The 20,479-nt window shown below is 40.4% G+C and overlaps 2 protein-coding genes across 2 annotated transcripts in view; both read left to right on the top strand.

The window, feature by feature from the left end:
• The first annotated feature begins 2,386 nt into the window (after positions 1–2,386).
• Positions 2,387–5,079, top strand: arsia (arylsulfatase family, member Ia). The gene is made up of 2 exons (XM_052149681.1): positions 2,387–2,784; positions 3,322–5,079. The coding sequence occupies exons 1-2, from the start codon at positions 2,501–2,503 to the stop codon at positions 4,712–4,714; spliced, it is 1,677 nt and encodes a 558-aa protein (XP_052005641.1). The 5' UTR covers positions 2,387–2,500; the 3' UTR covers positions 4,715–5,079.
• A 568-nt stretch (positions 5,080–5,647) lies between these two features.
• LOC127659814 (long-chain-fatty-acid--CoA ligase 1-like) overlaps positions 5,648–20,479 on the top strand; it is a 15,429-nt gene continuing 597 nt past the window's right edge. Inside the window, exons 1-3 of the mRNA XM_052149762.1 lie at positions 5,648–8,098; positions 15,976–16,188; positions 16,348–16,462. Of these exons, the coding sequence (XP_052005722.1) occupies positions 15,994–16,188; positions 16,348–16,462 (310 nt within the window). The 5' untranslated portion in view covers positions 5,648–8,098; positions 15,976–15,993. The remainder of the gene's footprint in view (positions 8,099–15,975; positions 16,189–16,347; positions 16,463–20,479) is intronic.

Raw genomic sequence — 20,479 nt, 5'->3', positions numbered from 1 at the left:
GTGAGCATGCAACATTTTTGTGCATTATGGGTGCATGCAACATTTTTGGGCATCATGTGCGCATGCAAAAAATTTTGAGCATTATGGGTGCATGCAACATTTTTGAGCATTATGGGCGCATTCAAACTTTTTGGGCATCATTGGCGCATGCAACATTTTTGAGCATTATGGGTGCATGCAATATTTTGGGCATCATGTGAGCATGCAACATTTTTGTGCATTATGGGTGCATGCAACATTTTTGGGCATCATATGCGCATGCAAAATTTTTGAGCATTATGATATTTTTTTGTAATTATTGAGCATTATTTTTGGGCATCGTGTGCGCATACAAAATTTCTAGGCATCATGTGCACATGCAACATTTTTGAGCATTATGGGCGCATGCCACATTTTTGAGCATCATGTGAGCATGCAACATTTTTGTGCATTATGATAATTTTTTGGAATTATTGAGCATTATTTTTGGGCATCATGTGCGCATACAAAATTTCTAGGCATCATGTGCGCATGCGACATTTTTGTGCATTATGATAATTTTTTGGAATTATTGAGCATTATTTTTGGGCATCATGTGCGCATACAAAATTTCTAGGCATCATGTGCGCATGCAACATTTTTGAGCATTATGATAATTTTTTGGAATTATTGAGCATTATTTTTGGGCATCATGTGCGCATACAAAATTTCTAGGCATCATGTGCGCATGCGACATTTTTGAGCATTATGGGCGCATGCCACATTTTTGAGCATTATGGGTGCATGCAACATTTTTGAGCATTATGGGCGCATTCAAAATTTTTGGCCATCATTGGCGCATGCAACATTTTTGAGCATTATGGGTGCATGCAATATTTTGTGCATCATGTGAGCATGCAACATTTTTGTGCATCATTTGTGCATGCAACAATTTTGAGCATTATGGCCGCATTCAAAAATTGTGGGCATCATTGGCGCATGCAACATTTTTGAGCATTATGGGTGCATGCAATATTTTGAGCATCATGTGAGCATGCAACATTTTTGTGCATTATGGGTGCATGCAACATTTTTGGGCATCATGTGCGCATGCAACATTTTTGAGCATTATGATAATTTTTTTGAATTATTGAGCATTATTTTTGGGCATTATGGGTGCATGCAATATTTTGGGCATCATGTGCGTATACAACATTTCTAGGCATCATGTGCGCATGCAACATTTTTGAGCATTATGGGTGCATGCAACATTTTTGAGCATTATGGGCGCATTCAACATTTTTGGGCATCATTGACGCATGCAACATTTTTGTGCATTATGGGTGCATGCAACATTTTTGGGCATCATGTGTGCATGCAACATTTTTGAGCATTATGGGTGCATGCAACAATTTTGGGCATCATATGTGCATACAAAATTTTTAGGCATCATGTGCACATACAACATTTTTGGGCATCATGTGCGTATACAACATTTCTGAGCATCATGGGTGCATGCAACATTTTGGGCAACATTGGCGCATGCAGCATTTTTGGGTTCCGTAGGGTCATGCAGCATTTTTGGATATCATATGCCTATGCAGCATTTTGGGGCATAATATGGGCATGAAGCATTTTTTGGGCATCACAGGGGCATGCAACATTGTTGCATGCAGCATTTTTGGTTTTCATAAACACATTCAGCATTTTAAGGCATCATAGGTTCATGCAGCATATTTGGACATCATAGGGTCATGCAGCATTTTTAGGTATCATATGTGCATGCAACATTTTGGGGCATCATAGGCATGTGCAACATTTTTGGGCTCAGTTGGCATGTGCAACATTTTTGGGCATCATAGGCATGTGCAGCATTTTTGGGCTCAGTTGGCATGTGCAACATATTTGGGCAGCATAGGCATGTGCAGCATTTTTAGGTGTCATATGTGCATTCAGCATTTTGGGGCATCGTAGGGGCATGCAGCATTTTTGGGCATAGAAACATGCAAAAAAATTTGGGCACCATAGACGTACACAGAAGTTGTGGGCTTCATAGGCACATGCAAAATTTTGGGGTATTAAAGACGCTTGCTGCAATGTTGGGCATCATAGGCACATGCAATGTACTTCGCCATTATAGGCGCATGCAACATATTGGAGCATCATGGGCGCATGTTCAATTTTCAAGCATCATATTCCCATACAATTTTTTTTTACATCATATACTGTATGGGTACAGCATTTTGGGGCATCTATGATGTACAACGTTTTTGGGTATCATAGGCACAGGCTGCATTTATGGGCATTATAGGTAAGTACAGTATTGGTGTCATAATAGGGTCGTCATAGGCGCGTGCAGCACATACTAGGGCGTCATAGGCGCGTGCATCATGTCGCCTAATTAGGCAGCTCACTAGGTTTTGAGACACAGTCCATGACTCAATAACGCTCCATCCTCACGCATACTTTACGCGCTTATCTTTATGTTCAGTGGCGCATGTATGAATTTTTCGTCTTATAGAGTCGCGTAAAACTCGTTGCCATGACAGCACCGGCTCTAACGGGGCTCTCCATGATGAGTTTGCTCAGTTTGGGTTATCTGTCCTGGGACTGGACGAGTCCGAACCAGGTTGAGCAGCCGAACCATCAGCGCCCGCACATTATCTTCATAATGACGGACGATCAGGGCTTTAATGACATCGGGTATCATAACCCCGACATCCACACACCGACACTGGACAAACTGGCTGCGAAGGGAGTCAAGCTGGAGAACTATTACATTCAGCCCATATGCACACCATCCCGGAGTCAGTTCATCACTGGCAGGTAACGAACTCAATTTCAAAAATCATCTGTTTACACGGTTATACTGTATGTCAAGAAGTGCCACCGTAAAACCATGTTGTTTAAAATGTTACTATGGTAATGGACATTCACCAGATGTCCTGGGTACATGCAAATGGGAGATATACAGAACAATGGAATGCCTCAAATCACCATGGTATTAACATGTTTTTCATATGTTTTTGGACAAGTACCATGGTGATATTATGGTTTTTTTTTGTTGTTGTCTTGGGTACATATTAGTCAATTAGTATATGTAAAAGTACAGGGTGTTACCATGTTTGTTTTTTGGATATGCTACACTGTACCATAGTTTATATAGATATGCATGGCTGTTCCTGACATTAAAATTCCCTTATATTTCCAGGTTTTCCATGACTGGTACAACAACAGTTAATTAATAAAGTACAGCAATCTTTCATGTTGATTGCTATATCAATACAGTGCAGATGGACTATGAATAAACCAATTCCTGTCTGTCTGCTCTGGTCCATTAATTAACTTCCCCCTCTGCTCTAGATACCAGATCCATACGGGTCTCCAGCACTCAATAATCCGCTCACAGCAGCCCAGCTGTTTGCCCTTTGACCTCAGGACGTTGCCACAGCGCCTACAGGAAGTGGGTTACTCCACTCACATGGTTGGCAAATGGCATCTGGGCTTCTACAAGCGGGATTGTCTGCCCACCCGCCGCGGATTCCACACGTATTTTGGATCTCTGACAGGCAGCGTGGACTACTACACATATAAGTCTTGTGATGGACCAAAGGTTTGCGGTTACGACCTTCACGAGGGCGAGAGTGTGGCGTGGGGTCAGGGGGGGCGTTACTCGACGCACCTGTACACGCAGAGAGTCCGAAAAATTCTGGCCTCGCATGACCCGTTGTCCCGGCCTCTCTTCATTTTTCTATCTTTCCAAGCCGTACACACTCCATTGCAGTCGCCGAGGGAGTACGTCTACCCGTATCGACGGATGGGAAGTGTTTATCGCCGAAAGTATGCCGGGATGGTTTCGGCTGTGGATGATGCGGTACGGAACGTGACGTATGCGCTCCGTAAATACGGCTACTACAAGAACAGCGTTATCATCTTCTCGACGGATAATGGAGGACAGCCTCTTTTTGGCGGGAACAACTGGCCTCTACGGGGCAGAAAGGGAACATACTGGGAAGGAGGTGTCCGTGGAATCGGATTCGTCCATAGTCCACTTCTGAAGCGCAGGAAAAGAGTTAGCAAAGCTCTGGTCCACATCACCGACTGGTACCCTACACTGGTGCGCATAGCGGGTGGGAACATCTCCCAAACAGATGGTTTGGATGGATTTGACATGTGGGAAACCATCAGTGATGGCAAGGAATCTCCACGGCTGGAGATCCTTCATAATATCGACCCACTCTACAACTTCGCCCGTCACGGATCTTTGAAAAACGGATTTGGGATCTGGAATACAGCCATTCAGGCGGCGGTTCGAGTTGGGGATTGGAAGCTTCTGACTGGAAATCCCGGATATGGAGACTGGACCCCTCCACAGGTGCTCGGAGACTTCCCGGAAACCTGGTGGACCCTGGAACGCCATGTGGAGCCGAAGAAGTCGGTGTGGTTGTTCAATGTGGCAGATGATCCATACGAGCGCTATGACCTTGCCGAGCAAAGACCAGACGTGGTCAAGCAGCTCTTGGCCCGATTAGTGTACTACAACCGGACCGCCGTTCCAGTACGCTACCCTTCGGAAGACCCCAGAGCAGATCCGAGACTTAACGGGGGGGCCTGGGGCCCTTGGGTGGGGGATGTAGAAAACTGGGAGGCATTTTACCTCCGAAAGAGAAAAATCAAGAAGGAGAAACTGAAGTTTTCCAAAATGAAGTCATTTTTTAGGAGACTGAATATTAGAATGATGTCCAACAGAATTTAAACAAACGAATCATTTATGAACTGATTATCACAAATGCTGCTGACAATAACATATTATTTTAGGGACTTCCCTGTGCAAAGTTTGTTGAAGGAATGAATTAATAAACATTGTAAGCTCTCTGATCTGTGTGCACTCTGTGCTATTTTCTCCCAGCTAGGAGACTATGTCATGGAGAATGTTTCCTTTTGGATTCTCTCATGGACAATTCCACACTATTATATGTTTGATTTTGCTACCCCTCTCATCCACTCTAAAACTGAGCATTTCAAATACTCTCTCCATTACCGCATACTTTGGAAAATTATGACGTTAGGTAACTGAAAACATCGTTTTCAAACTTCACCCAAAATTAATAATGTTCTCATTTACTCACCCTCATGCCATCCCAGATGTGCATGACTTTCTTTCTTCTGCTGAACACAAACAAATATTATTTAGAAGAATATCTCAGCTCTGTAGCTCCATAGAATGCAAGTGAATGGTGACCAGAACTACAAAATTTCCAGTTTTAATTTTGGATGAGAACAGACCAAATTAAAAGTCCCTTTTCACTGTACATCTTAACAGCAGTCTCATTGGCAATCATTATTTCAAGCTCGATTACAATTCCTATAGCGCCATCTAGTGCTCTGTGCATGCGTGAGCACTAGGAAGTGTAATCGAGTTTGAAATCATGATCATGCTATGACAAAACGTGCAGTGTAAAATGAGTGATATTTTGGTCTGTTTTCACCCAAAACCAACTGGATAGTTTCAGAAGACATTAATTAAACCACTGGAGTCTTATGGATTACTGTTATGATGGCTTTATCTCCTTTTTGGAGCTTTTGTAGTTCTGGTCACCATTCACTTGCATTGTATGAAACTACAGAGCTGAGATATTCTTCTAAAAATCTTTGTTTGCATTCAGCTGAAGAAAAAAGGTCAAGCACACCTGGGATGGCATGAGTGCGAGTAAATGCTCATTATTGGGTGAACTATCCCTTTAAAAGGATTACCGGTAGTGTATATGTGGCCAAGCCAAGGCGCGGACTGGCCATTGGGACGTTCGGGAATTTTCCCCGTGAAACAGGCCGGTTTCTATGTAAAATCCCGGGCCGATTACTCTTCCCAGTCCGCTCCTTGTCTAGCTCAAGTGTATAATTCTTATTCTGGTAACAAAAATAAACAGAACACAAAGTTAAAAACACATGATAACTGATTATAGGGATTTTAAAATACTGTAAACTGTTTTTCAAAGCTGTGATCGGATACTGTGCTGTGCTGCTGAGGTGGATGACTAATGCAAATTCCTATGGAGAAATTGCCCTCTAGTGGACACCTGAGATTTTGAGGGGATATTTTGAATAATATGTACAATGACCATCAGCCATAACAGAGTGACTACCATGCAAATAGATGCACATGAGCGTGTTGTCTAGACTCAGTGTTGCAGGTCAGTGGTATCGTGACAAGAGCCATATTAAAATGCCACTCCTTTCTTGAGATTTTGTTTTGGTTTTTAACACAGATAAGGCTATGGAAATAATTTCCTACTTACCTACAATTAAACCTATTCAAAGGTGTACAGTCAGCCATGATTAATTCAATCCATAAGTGAAAGTGGCCAATAACAGGGCAGTTACAGTAGTAGTATTCAGTACCATGTGATCAAAACATGGCCCCGCCCCCCCATGTGAGGACCCTCTCCATGTAGAATGAAACAGCTTTTATAAGGTTACTGATAAGACTGGAGTCCCAATCTCATGTGAATGCTCATAATTTTATATAAATATGTTTCAAAATTACTTACAACTTTTTTAATGAGGACAAAAATACTGAACGCACCTTTAAGGAACTTAAATTTCCAAAAATTAAAATTCACCCTCATGCCATCACAAATGCGTGATCTTATTTCTTCAGCAGAAAACTTTTAGAAGAATATCTCAGCTCTGTATGTCCAAACAATGCAAGCTGACAGGGTCCAACATTTTGAAGCTCCAAAAAGCACATAAATGTAGCATAAAAGTAATCCAAATGACTCCTGTGGTTTAATCCATGTCTTCGGAAGCGATCTGATTAGTTTTGGTAGCTTTTGCCATTGCAGTCTCTGGGCACGATCATGATTTCAAGCTCGATTACACTCCCTTGTGCTTGATGCATGCGCAGAGCGCTAGATGGGGCTATAGGAAGTGTAATCAAGCTTGAAATCATGATAGCCAAGGAGACTGTGGATGTCAAGATGTATAGTGAAAATTGGTCTGTTCTCACCCAAACCGTTTTGATCACTTCAGAAGACATTGATTAAACACTGGAGATGTATGGGGTACTTTTATGCTACATTTATGTGCTTTTTGGAGCTTCAAAGTTCTCGCCACCATTCACTGGCATTGTATGGACCTACAGAGCTGAGATATTCTCCTAAAAATCTTAGTTTGTGTTCAGCAGCAGAAAGAAAGTGATGGGCGTGAAAATTATGAGAGAATTTTAAATTTTTGGGTGAACTATTCCTATAATTTTAGGCGACTATTTGCCCTAGCTGCACACAGGGATCTACTAGTTTATTGTGTTTTAAGATAAATTAGTGTCCTGTAACTCTTCCGGTGACTTCTGATTTTTCACAGTTTGATTATCTGTCTATAATATACATTTAATATATATTTTTAAATGTGTTTAATTTTTTTGTTAAGACTGGCAACCCCTGTTCAGGGCTGTTTTCATCCTGTAGTACCATATTGGACCACTAGATACAGCCATTATGCATACATCTGCAACTTTAAGCCATTTCTATACATATCAGCTATAGGGAAAAATCAGTTTTACAGAATTACACCAAAAAAATAAGTTTGTTAATAATTGTATCTCTTATTTGCCTCTAACATTGCTCAGCGACGATAACCACAAAAGATAACCACAAACGATAACATGATTCAGTTAGCTGATATAATAATAAATTAATCTCATATACACAACTCGATAAATGCACAATAGGCAATATAGCCTAAACAAATATGAAATATATTGCACTGCAATATAATTAACGCTATCCCTTAAATGTATATAACATTATAAAACATCGGCACTGCTCAGTGTTTTCCATATCTTCTCTATATTTATCGATTTACTGTAGAATAGATATGATATTGGCGATAGTGTCGTTTACACCTGTGCGCGCTCCCGTGCTTGTGAAAGTCTGTACAAAGGTGAACAAGGCCGAGAATGTGGGTTACGCCGAGTCAAACGATCGACCAATCACAGGCCTCCTAACAGTCGCTCAAACCATAGGGCGCGTCTGATTGGTGGAAATATTGGCCACGGAACACATCGGAACAGTTGTAAAAAAGCTCAGTGTGTACTGTGTACTAAACTCATGTGCCGGTAACAGAAGTGTACGGACTCATTCAGGTCAGTACAGACAAACCGAAGGTCATTCGCTGTTTATTGCCTTGTTATTTTTCATTTTTATCTAAAGTAATGAGATGTTTACATTTTGGGCGCGCGCGCCAAATGTTTTAGCAACACTTTTTACGTTCTGCAACGTGTCTATAATGCATAGAGCACATAAGAGGATGTGAAATTAACACTGTAAAATGCTCTTAGCATTGCAGATAAAGTGCTTTGAGTCTTTAGCTGTTGTTTTGCAAATGTCTTATTCATTAGTGTAAAATGCATAGGGAAACGCTTATTCAGTGTATGTTTTATAGAGTGGCCATGCGCATGCGCGTAGCTAGACCGTGGCTGACAGGGCCGGACCCCTTGATCTTTTGTTAATAGCCTGAAAGTTTTTTACATACATTACATCAGGGTACAAAAGCAACATGGCAGGCTGCAATTCTGGTTTCAAATGTAAATGAATACCGATCAGTTTGTCCAACTTGTACGCATTTTGACTTTTTCAGCTGCTGTTTGTGCTCAAGTTCATCAGACATGTTATGAACGCCTCGAGTGGGAGCTTTCTATTTTCTCTCACAGGGGTGCAGCTTTTCTGTATCAGTGGCACTTAAGTTTTATTATGTAAGCCTTATTTCTTAGTATATAACCTATAAGCCTAATTTCTAATCTTCAGTTGTTTTTATCAGTTCATGCACCTGATATATTTTAATGCATGCACTCACATGCATTCAACTTGTCAACTAATAATTAAAGATCCTGTTGTCAGTTTGTAAATGGAAAATGCATTAATCATGTGGTGTTTCATACGTAATTACTTGAATATTAAATATTCACATAGTAATTGATAGTTGATGTGTCTTAAGTTTGTTAGAGTCAATATTGTGTCAATATTGTATATATATCCTTATGACCTTGTTTTATGGCAACAGACATGTTTCTCTTTATTGTGTTCACTCCCCAGTGAGAGATCACCTGGGAGATTACATGTGTGGTTTAATATTAAACAGTGGGGTTTCATTGGAAAGGAGCCTTAGAATTTAAAGGGATAGTTCACCCAAAAAAAATGAGAATTCTGCTATTTACATTTACATTTATGCATTTGGCAGACGCTTTTATCCAAAGCGACTTACAGTGCACTTATTACAGGGAAAATCCCCCCAGAGCAACCTGGAGTTAAGGGCCTTGCTCAAGGACACAATGGTGGTGGCTGTGGGGATCGAACCAGCAACCTTCTGATTACTAGTTATGTGCTTTAGCCCACTACACCACCACCACTCCAATTACACACCATTATGTTGTTCCAAACCCAACGATGACATTAGGTGGAATGTTAGGAACTGACCGTCTCGGTCACCATTCACATTCATTGAATGGGAAAAAAGAAACTCTGCAATGAAAGTGAATGGTGACTGAAGCTATCCTACCTTACAGCTCCGTTTGTCTGAAAACAATTCTGTTTGGTTATGAAATAACACACTTTTCACCTTCAAACTGGAACAAGAAGGAAGTATTTTCACAATAAACATTTAACAAAAAAAAAATACACACTTCCCCTTTAAGAGAACCTCATTTTCAATTTCAGTTCTTAAGATGTAGTATTTTTGTTTGATTTAATAGTGCCATGATGTTCTTGTTCAGTTTGCTGAGTGTGTTTGCTAATGAATAAGATAAGACATGGTGGGTTTTAAAAAATGCAGCTGATGCAGGGTAAAGGTGAAAGGTCATAGGCATTATACAAGCATGTGCATATTTGCTTATGAGGTCACGTGCCGTCATTTGCCTTCATTGGTAATCTGTTAACTATAAAAAGTGAATTGGTTTGTATTTATTCCATGCATTTTATGTGAAGGTCAATCTAACACAGACTGTCTTTCCTAACTGCTTAGATTTGGTCAACACTCACAAGCAGGGTAGAACTCAGTGTTTGTGTCAATCAGGGATATCATGTGACTGATATAATGATTGGCACCATTGTATGTGGATAACACAACAAGGTCAAACTGATATGTCGGTCTGAATTGCTATGAATCTTGTTTATTATGTTTGAGGTTCCATTTGTCTCATAGCAGCAAATTGTGACATATTTAGATCTCAAGACATGATGCAACAAACTCACCAGTGTCTAGAGTTAGATTGGAAATAGCTCTATGTGAGTTATTGATGGCCATTGCTCAGGTGAGTGCTTCAGAATGCTTCCTGCCTCATTAGTTTGTTCCGCCACATTGAAACCGAACATTACAGGCCATGTGATGCAATCAAGTCTGCGGCCGGTTGGGGGTTTTGAAACTCCGCAAACATTCCAGATGATTGAAGGAATGAGATTGGGTGAATCTAGGTGAAACCTGCCAAGAGCATGTACAGTTGAAGTCAGACGTTTACATACACCTTAGCCAAATACATTTAAACTCGGCCTCTATCTGAGATGATAAACGTGTTTTTTAAGGAGATGTCATGTCTGCACGTCCATCGTCATAAATGGCATGCCTTTAATATCAGGATCTGTTCCGCTCACCCGCATGCCACTGTTTTCCATGTGTCGTGCCACTGTTTTTAAATAGCATCCCCGGTCTGGGAGGGGCAGATGTCTGCTTGGTTACCCCCCATCGGATGACCGACCCCAGGGTCTGTCATTGGTCTCAGCCCCCCACCACCACCACCACCACCACCACCTCATGACCGGACGAGTTTAAAGTGGCTGTGGCTTTGCTCATGTTACCTTTGCCCTGGAAAGTTTGTACGCTAGTGGAATGGCACTGTGTGTCTTTATGAATGTAACGGCCAGTCTTGGCAGGTCCGCACTGAACATGGTGAGAGTAAAGGAGATCTTGAAATAATACATGGGGACATAGTCTATCATTACCTATAACAGATATATCACACAATATTTGGCCATTTTGAGACGATCTGCATTGACCGAATTGGTCATTCCACCATGTGTCAGTACTACAATAGAGTTTGGTTATGTGTATTAATATTAATATTTTTTTATGTGTAGTTTCTTATGAATGTTATATGAAATAAGTGTTAATTTTAGGGATGCACCGATTTATCGGCCAAACCTCAATATCAGCATATTCGCCTTGTTGACCCTATCGGCAAATACAATGTTAATCACCGATGGCAGTGGCCGATGTTTATATGCGTTGGTTATTTGCGTTCGACTTAGACAACAGATGCCTACCCAGCTGCAGATTCTGAGAATGTCCAACAGGTGGTACTATAATACCAATAGCAAAGCGTTCAATTCTGATGACTTTGTGTTAAGCACTTATTTATCTTCTATCATATGAGTAGCATTCATGTAACTATTGGCTAAAGCATTTCTTCCAGTAACCGTTCAGACCTACGCGTTTTCACGCTAACATAGCGAAGCACACCACAACGAATGGAGCAGAACTCAAGAGTCTCGAGACGCGTTTATATCAGTTGAAGAAGTTTTCTTTAGCTTGATACTGCATCTAAAAATACTGTGTTCCCATGAGAGATGCTAAAAACACAATGTTCACTTTGAACAGCGCCTTGTTCACATGACAGCACTAGCTGAAGTTTCTCAAAGTTACTTCTCAAAAAGACAGTTTGTTTAATTTGACAGTAGGTAAATTTCCAGTGTATCCAACGCTGTTTTCATAAAGATCCAGATGCTGTTTTACCGTGTGAAAAACCGCTCCAAATGATCCAGTGAGAGCGCTCTGAACGAATTGTACTGAATCACGAATCGATTCAGACCGTTTTGCAAGACCGTTTGGCCAATTCGCTGAAAAGAACCAACTCAAAAGAACAATTCATTCACCAAATTGGCCATTGCTAGTTCTTTTAAAGAGCCAACAGAAATACGGGGCACATTTAATGAATGATCTCAGGTCAGTCAGAACGCTCATGGTACTGCCGTACAGCTGCAGGCGCAACTGGGCGCTCGCTTGCAAAAGTATGGGAAGATATTCCCTAAGGAGGCCAATTTTTGTTTTGTAAAGAGTCCCATGTTCAGCCCCATGTCTCAACCTTCTGTACATTTGTGCTTAATGGAAACACAAGAGCTGAAAAGATAGACCGATTGATCCATTTAACACATGTAATGTTTACATCTTGTGGCCATACTTTTAAAACCGTGTATACACACTTTAGCATTTATGGACTGGCCCCATTCACTTCCATTGTAAGTGCTTCACTGTAACCGTGATTTCTTTCCCTACAGGCTATATCGTTTTAATAAACGAGAGAGGGACGAGTCGAAAGTCATTTTTGTGGTAATCAGCGTTATTCTACTATTGCTTTTGACTTCGCTTAACATGTATTGAACCTGGAATATTCCTTTAACACACACACACACACACACACACACACACACACACACACACACACAAAACATGTTGTTGTAGATATTGTATCAGCCACTAAACTAATGAACATTTATCACAAAACATCAAAGTGACGTAATCAGTTCATGTAGTAAGTGTTGCTCTGTTTGACCTTTTGAGCTGTCATTGGCTGAACCGGCACGTTCTAAGAGAGTGAGTGTCCAATAAGAAATGGGAAGGGGATGGAACGGGTCTGACCGGTGGTTACACATAAACTCAACCTGTAGTTCTTCATACCCTCACCTGGACAGTTCACCTGCCTGTTGCATTGATTCTGTTGGTGTACACCAGCCACAACCGGACTACCTTTATCCCTCTCGTCTCAGGTGAAGTGTGTCTTTGTGTGTCTTTGTGTGCATTGTGCACTTTGTTTTGTTGTAGTATGCAGGCCAAGTGATTGAAATGGTTTGACTTTGCTGTCAGTGTCCAAAAGAGCTGTGCCATGATAAAGGAGAGACTTCCATGCAGGAGAAGTATCACCTTTTTGCTTAAGCATTTCCCGATTGATCCAGAATGAAAAGCTATCGAAGGTTGTGTTGTATTTGAGCTAACTGTCTTGCTTTGTTTGTTAGCTGCCACATGAGCTGGACAGTTTTTTTGACATGCAGTAAACTGTAATCAGGGCAGTTTCTAAGAATGTTGTGCCCCGGGGCAGTAAGAATAGAAGTAGGTGAGAGGTTATAGGGGTAAAGCGTGCTCACAAGGTTGAATCACATAGCTGACAAGATGACTTGGATCCTGTGTGTTACTAAATGCTGTTGTTAAACAAGTTAGCATGATGCAAATGAAGCAAGCTATTGATTATCTGGCTGTTTAATATAACGTTATAACAGTTTATAATACATTAATGGATTCGGCAGATGTTTTTATCCAATTATAACATTTTAACCAGGTTTTTCAGAACCTGTATGACTTTCTTTCTTCTGTTGGAGATATTCGGTAGAATTGTAGCCTTATTCACCATTTACTTTCATTGAATGTAGATGGAAAATGATGCAATGAAAGTGAATGGTGACTGAGTCACTAATATTTTGCCTATATTCAGTTTTTTCCTGGGAACTGGTTCCATGACCTTGATGTTGCATGCACTGGCTTTATTTCTTTGAGCACATTTGGTCTAAAGTTGCTCTGCATGCTTTCATGTCGGGTTTCGGGTTTAATGACATGTTAGTGGAGTGTTATTAGCAAGGCGTGAGACTGCTGTGAAGGTTTCTGCTCAGTTAAAGGAAAAGTACCATGTTAATTGAGTAACTGGGGAAACCGATTAAGATGGCCTTCCAGAACATCTGACCGTTTAATCAGTTTGACCCTTGATCACTAAAAACCCCTTGTCTTTGCAAAGATAACGATTCAGTTTACTTGGATTGCTAAATAAATGCTTTGATTTAATCAGAAGTTTTTTGCCAGCATTTCAAAACACCTGAAAGAGGTTGTTTTTTCTTTTAGCGCAATACTAAAGCGTTAGATGTCATACAGAGTCGATGCAAGAGGACAATAATGCAAGCAGCCTCCCCCAAAACAACACCTACACCTCTACATATAGTATAACCATTGCTATTACCGTTGTTATATACTCCGCAAAAAAAGAAACGTCCCTTCTAAAGATACGTTTGTAAAAATCCAAATAACTTAACAGATCTTTATTGTAAAGGGTTTAAACAATGTTTTCCATGCTTGTTCAATGAACCATAAACAATGAATGAACATGCACCTGTGGAACGGTCGTTAAGACACTAACAGCTTACAGACGGTAGACAATTAAGGTCATAGTTATAAACACTTAGGACACTAAAGAGACCTTTCTACTGACTCTGAAAAACACCAAAAGAAAGATGCCCAGGGTCCCTGCTCATCTGCGTGAATGTGCCTTAGACATGCAGCATGAAGGCATGAGCACTGCAGATGTGGCCAGGGCAATAAATTGCACTACAGGGAGACAGGAAGCACAGCTGATCATCTTTGCAGTGGCAGAGCACGTGTACAGTAACAACACCTGCACCGGATCGGTACATCCGAATATCACACCTGCGGGGACAGGTACAGGATGGCAACAACAACAGCCTGAGTTACACCAGGAATGCACAATCCCTCCATCAGTGCTCAGACTGTCCGCAATACTCTGAGAGAGGCTGGACTGAGGGCTTGTGGGCCTGTTGTAAGGCAGGTCCTTACCAGACATCACCGGCAATAATGTCGCCTATGGGCACAAACCCACCTTCGCTGGACCCAGACAGGACTGGCAGAAAGTGCTCTTCACTGACGAGTCACGGTTTTGTCTCACCAGGGGTGATGGTCGGACTTGCGTTTATCGTCAAAGGAATGAGCGTTACATCGAGGCCTGTACTCTGGAGCGGGATCGGTTTGGAGGTGGAGGGTCCGTCATGGTCTGGGACGGTGTGTCGCAGCATAATCGGACTGAGCTTGTTGTCACTGCAGGCAATCTCAATGCTGTGCGTTACAGGGAAGACATCCTCCTCCCTCATGAGTACCCTTCCCTTCCTGCAACTCATCCTGACATGACCCTCCAGCATGACAATGCCACCAGCCATACTGCTCGTTCTGTGCATGATTTCCTGTAAGACAGGAATGTCAGTGTTCTGCAATGGCCAGTGAAGAGCCCGGATCTCAATCCCATTGAGCACATTTGGGACCTGTTGGATCGGAGGGTGAGGGCTAGAGCCATTCCCCCCAGAAATGTCCGGGATCTTGCAAGTGCCTTGGTGGAAGAGTGGGGTAACATCTCACCGCAAGAACTGGCAAATTGAGTTTGACCTGACACTTTGTTCAGGGACACATTATCCCATTTCTGTTAGTCACATGTCTGGGAAACTTGTTCATTTTATGTCTTAATTGTTGAATCTTTTTATGATCATACAAATATTTACACATGTTAAGATTGCTGAAAATAAAAGCAGAGGAAGTTTCTAACATTCACTGTTGTGTTCGTGCCATATTTCAACCCCTCACTTATATAAAATGTCATATCATTTTTAAGATTTAAGCATTCAAATTTTTCTAAACAAATGACCAAATTGAATGGAGTAATATTTAACACTATTTAAAAACTAAATATTTTATCCATCCATTTTCAACCGCTTATCCGAAGTCGGGTCGCGGGGGCAGCTGCTCCAGCAGGGGGCCCCAAACTTCCCTATCCCGAGCCACATTAACCAGCTCTGACTGGGGGACCCCGAGGCGTTCCCAGGCCAGTGTGGAGATGTAATCTCTCCACCTAGTCCTGGGTCTTCCCCGAGGGGTCGTGTATAATCACGACCCGGCCACGCCCTCTGCCCTGGCACATCAATATTCTCATGGCATACACATTACAGAGAATTTGTTTGTAAATTAACAAAAATGTAAGTTATTCATTAGATTAACCCACACTCGATTAGTAGATTTAATATTGGCTTCTCTTACAAAAAGTGCTTTTATTTACCATAGGATGAATATGTTAATCATTCCATGCATGAGAAATACTCCTGATGCTGCAGTTTTGTTGTAATGTTCTAATAGAAACCCTGTTGTCATCCATAGATTCAGTAGGCGTTCATCATGCAGGCACACGAGCTGTGGAAGCAGGTGAGAATCCCTGATCTGACGGAGTTGAGAGATTATCTCCGCAGTCTGTCCACCAACACTCTCCTCGGCATGGGCGCGTTTACAGCCGTCACAGCGTACTGGTATGCCACGAGACCCAAAGCCCTCAAACCACCCTGTGACCTGCGAGTGCAGTCGGTAGAGCTGCCGGTAAGTTCAAATCCTTTCTCGATCTTTCAAGGCGCTGTAAGCGATTTTGTGTGTTTGCCAAATTTAACCACTTTGCAGTACCTTTTTAAATAAATGGTTATCAGCAGAATACAGTAAATATTTGTTATTAAAACTGTTGTTTGTTTGTTTTATTCTCAGGGTGGAGAGCTTGCGCGCCGGTCTGCGATAATAAATGGTGATGTGCTCTTGACTCATTTCTACGACGACGCCAAGACGATTTACGAGTGCTTTTACCGGGGTCTGAGAGTGTCGAGTATGTTCTGTTTATTATCATTTCAACTAGAAGTAGAACGATATATCGGTTGAACAAATCAATCGGTGCCAATAGTTGCTGTTTGGAACGGTTGGTTATCTGCAAAAGTCTGAAAAAGTTGCTGATCGTTTTTAATAAATATATTTATATAAATAAATTAAATAACTATTGGGCGATTAATCGGTTATCGGCCTTTCCCACCAACCTTAGTTATCGGCACAGGCAAAATCCCCTATCTGTCGACCTAGAAGAAAATCAAACTTCAAAACCTGTATGACTGACTTTCTTCTATGGATCACAAAAGGAGAAGTTTTGAAGAATGTTCACGTGCCTCTTCAACAAAAAGCATGAAGTATCCAGCGGCTATAAAACTTTTAAAAAGAACAAAAAGGCTTGATAGCTTTAGATGTTGTCGAACCATGATTGACATCAGTGACACTAGGCCTGAAACGATTAGTCGACGTTATCGACAACGTCGACAATACATTTGTCGACAAACATTTTCGTTGTCGAATACTCGGTTTGATCTCGTTTAACGTATCGTGACATCATATAAAACTCTAATGATGACGCACGAGAGGAGCACAGCAGCTCGCACTGAGAAGAGGAAGAAAACATGTCCAGATGCACTCTGAACTTTCCAAACAGCTTCAGGTGATCACAAAATCTAACCGAATTATATGCAAAATAAGGAAATACAGAAGCACAGTCAACGTGATATAAAGCAGAACCGGATCCGGCATTCCACTTAAGCAAAACCTGCATGTCAGAGCATCTAAAAAGCAAACAACCTGCCATTATATCTTTAATGCATCGTTTATTAAAGTTCAAATAATAAGGATGTGCATCATAAACAAACTACAAAAATGGCATTTCTCTGGTGATGTCACTCTGCTTACATTTAATATATAATTTACCGTCGATAAATGTAATTAATGTTATCAAATGGTACATCTTTTCAAAGGTCTAAGGGTTCAACATTGATATCCGATCTCTGTTTCACGATAGCAATCCTCCAGAAACAGCAATTTAATTATTTGTGCAGGAGTACAAATGAAAACATGCAATATCAAAACGGGACTTTTATTATGAAAACACGATCGCCAGATGAATCCAGTTCAACACACTTGGGTCAATCGTCCATGTCAAGCGTTCACTGAAAAACATCCAATAGCACTTTTTGTCCATAAAAGTGATCAATCTGAGAAATATTGATATATTCTCCATTGTTTACATGAGATCTCACCTGAAAGAATTACCCTTATAATAAGAGTCTCATAAACAAAACCAGCCGTCTCCAAAGTCTATTTTTATAAATGGGGTGTAGTTTTATTCATAATAGCCAAGCAGTGCCGTCAGATTTAGTGTCGCCGTGAAAGGCGGAGCCTTAATTTTACTCTGAACACTTTACCGAAAAAGCTCACAGGAACCTTATTTTTTGTTCGATCATCTTCAAATTTGAAAAGTAACTTCTTTAGACTCGTGGCTTTGAGAACATTGTATTTTACTGGTTTGTCTTGGTACTTTTATTATTGTTTTTTAGATTATAAAAACATGTTCCACACAAAATATTTCCAGTACTATAAACTTCAGATTCTCTAACTTGAAAAAAAATAACAAAATATTTGTAACACATTTAAGGATGGGCAAGGAGGAGGCGAGAACCAGCTTGTCAACATAAATGATATTTAATTAAACTCAGACCAAAAGCACAAACATAAACACACACACGACGGACATGCCCGTAATTCTCTCTCTCGAACCGCCTTTATACCTCGCGTGCCTCATCAGGCCGATTGGGGACCGGGCGCACGATTTTCCGACCCGGCCCCGCCCCCCTCCGCTCCACAATATATTAATTCTGAAACTTGAGAAATAAAGCCCAAAGTGTCTTCTTTCAAAAGATACCACAACTGTGTCCGTACTCCAAAGGGTCCTGTAAATACAACTATTTAAGTATCAGTCATTTTCATGGTTTGTGCTCAAAAAGGGGTGCGTGTCAACAGGTTAAAACAACGTACATTTACATTAATAGCTATACTGCAAAAATTGTTATTGAAGAATGTTGAAAATAATATATAATATTTAAATATTTAAAAATAACTAAAAACAGCCTACTTAAAACAAGATACATTTACTTGAGAAGCAACACTACAAAAACAAGACAAAAACTCTTGATGACAATACGTTTTTTTGCAGTGAAGTTTTACTCAATTAAACTTTTTTTTTCTCCATGGATTTCAGTGAATGTCACTTAGAGGTATTTTTAAAAGATGATTTTGTCCTCTTATCAAAATAGTCGCTAGATTAGGCGCTCATCAAAATAGTCGTTAGATTAGGCGCTCATCAAAATATTCGCTAGATTAGGCGCTCATCAAAATAGTTGCTAGATTAGGCGCTCATCAAAATAGTCGCTAGATTAGGCGCTCATCAAAATAGTCGCTAGATTAGGCGCTCATCAAAATAGTCGTTAGATTAGGCGCTCATCAAAATAGTCGCTAGATTAGGCGCTCATCAAAATAGTCGTTAGATTAGGCGCTCATCAAAATAGTCGTTAGATTAGGCGCTCATCAAAATAGTCGCTAGATTAGGCGCTCATCAAAATAGTCGATAGATTAGGCGCTCATCAAAATAGTCGCTAGATTAGTCGATTATCAAAATAGTCGCTAGATTAGTCGCTCATCAAAATAGTCGATAGATTAGGCGCTCATCAAAATAGTCGATAGATTAGGCGCTCATCAAAATAGTCGCTAGATTAGGCGCTCATCAAAATATTCGCTAGATTAGGCGCTCATCAAAATAGTCGCTAGATTAGGCGCTCATCAAAATAGTCGCTAGATTAGGCGCTCATCAAAATATTTTGATGATATGTCATTCCCAGCGGTTCACTCTTACTCCTATTTTAGCTACACAAGTTTATAAAGCCTTATCAAACTTGGATTGCAAAAAATCAGCGGGGTCTGATAAAATAGAGCCTTATTTTTTAAAAATTTCTGCAGATCTTATAACAGAGCCCATCACTTCTATTTTAAATTTAAGTTTAAATTCTAATGTTATTCCCCGTGCATGGAAATCAGCTATGATTCTACCTTTGTTAAAAGGTGGTGATCCATCAGAGATGAATAACTATCATCCAATTTCAAGGTTGTCGGTGATGGCAAAAGTATTTGAATCTTTTGTAAATGATCAAGTAAAACAGTTTTTAACTGAAAATAAAATTTTGAATGAATTCCAATCAGGCTTTAGATCAGGTCACAGTACTATAACAGCAGCCATGCTGGTTACAAATGATATTATTGAATGTTTGGATAGTAAACAGCATTGTGCAGCCTTATTTGTAGATCTCTCCAAAGCATTTGATTCTGTAGATCATAAACTTTTGTTGCAGAGACTTAGTTGTGTGGGTTTTAGTGAAACAGCTCTAAATTGGTTTAAAAACTACTTATCAGAAAGAACTCAGTGTGTCTCAGTTGAAAATTTTACTTCAGCAGAACAAACAATTAAAAAAGGTGTCCCACAGGGCTCTGTTTTAGCACCAATTTTATTTTCTATTTATATCAATGACCTAGGTTATGGGATAACTCCAGCTAGAATTCATCTATATGCTGATGACACAATCATTTATACAGTAGCACACTCTCTGAATCAAGCCATAGAGCTTCTGCAAGATTCTTTTCGGTCTTTGCAACTGTCATTGTCAAGTTTAAAATTGGTTTTAAACACGAAAAAAACTAATTATATGCTTTTCACCCGTTGTTCCATCAACACAGATCGCTCGATTTTAAGTTTACAGGGGGACTGTATAGAAAGAGTAAATTGTTATAAATACTTAGGCATATGGTTGGATGAAAAATTAGGTTTTAATGTACATATTGAAAATCTCTTGAAAAAGCTTAGACCAAAACTGGGTTTCCTCTTTCGTTTAAAGAAATGTTTTCCTTTTGAAGCAAGAAAGAGAATTATTCAAAGCTGTTTCCTATCAGTATTGGATTACGGTGATGTGATTTATATGCATGC

The sequence above is a fragment of the Xyrauchen texanus genome, chromosome 19, assembly GCF_025860055.1.
Source record: "Xyrauchen texanus isolate HMW12.3.18 chromosome 19, RBS_HiC_50CHRs, whole genome shotgun sequence".
Lineage (NCBI taxonomy): Eukaryota > Metazoa > Chordata > Actinopteri > Cypriniformes > Catostomidae > Xyrauchen > Xyrauchen texanus.
Note: the sequence above shows the minus strand (reverse complement) of the source record. Positions and strands in the feature narration are given on the sequence as shown.

Bases quoted from the DNA above. Each gene is read 5' to 3' on its own strand.
- arsia (XM_052149681.1), top strand. From the start codon at position 2,501: ATGACAGCACCGGCTCTAACGGGGCTCTCCATGATGAGTTTGCTCAGT. The intron at 2,785-3,321 runs GTAACGAACTCA...CCTCTGCTCTAG, and splicing joins AGTCAGTTCATCACTGGCAG to ATACCAGATCCATACGGGTC.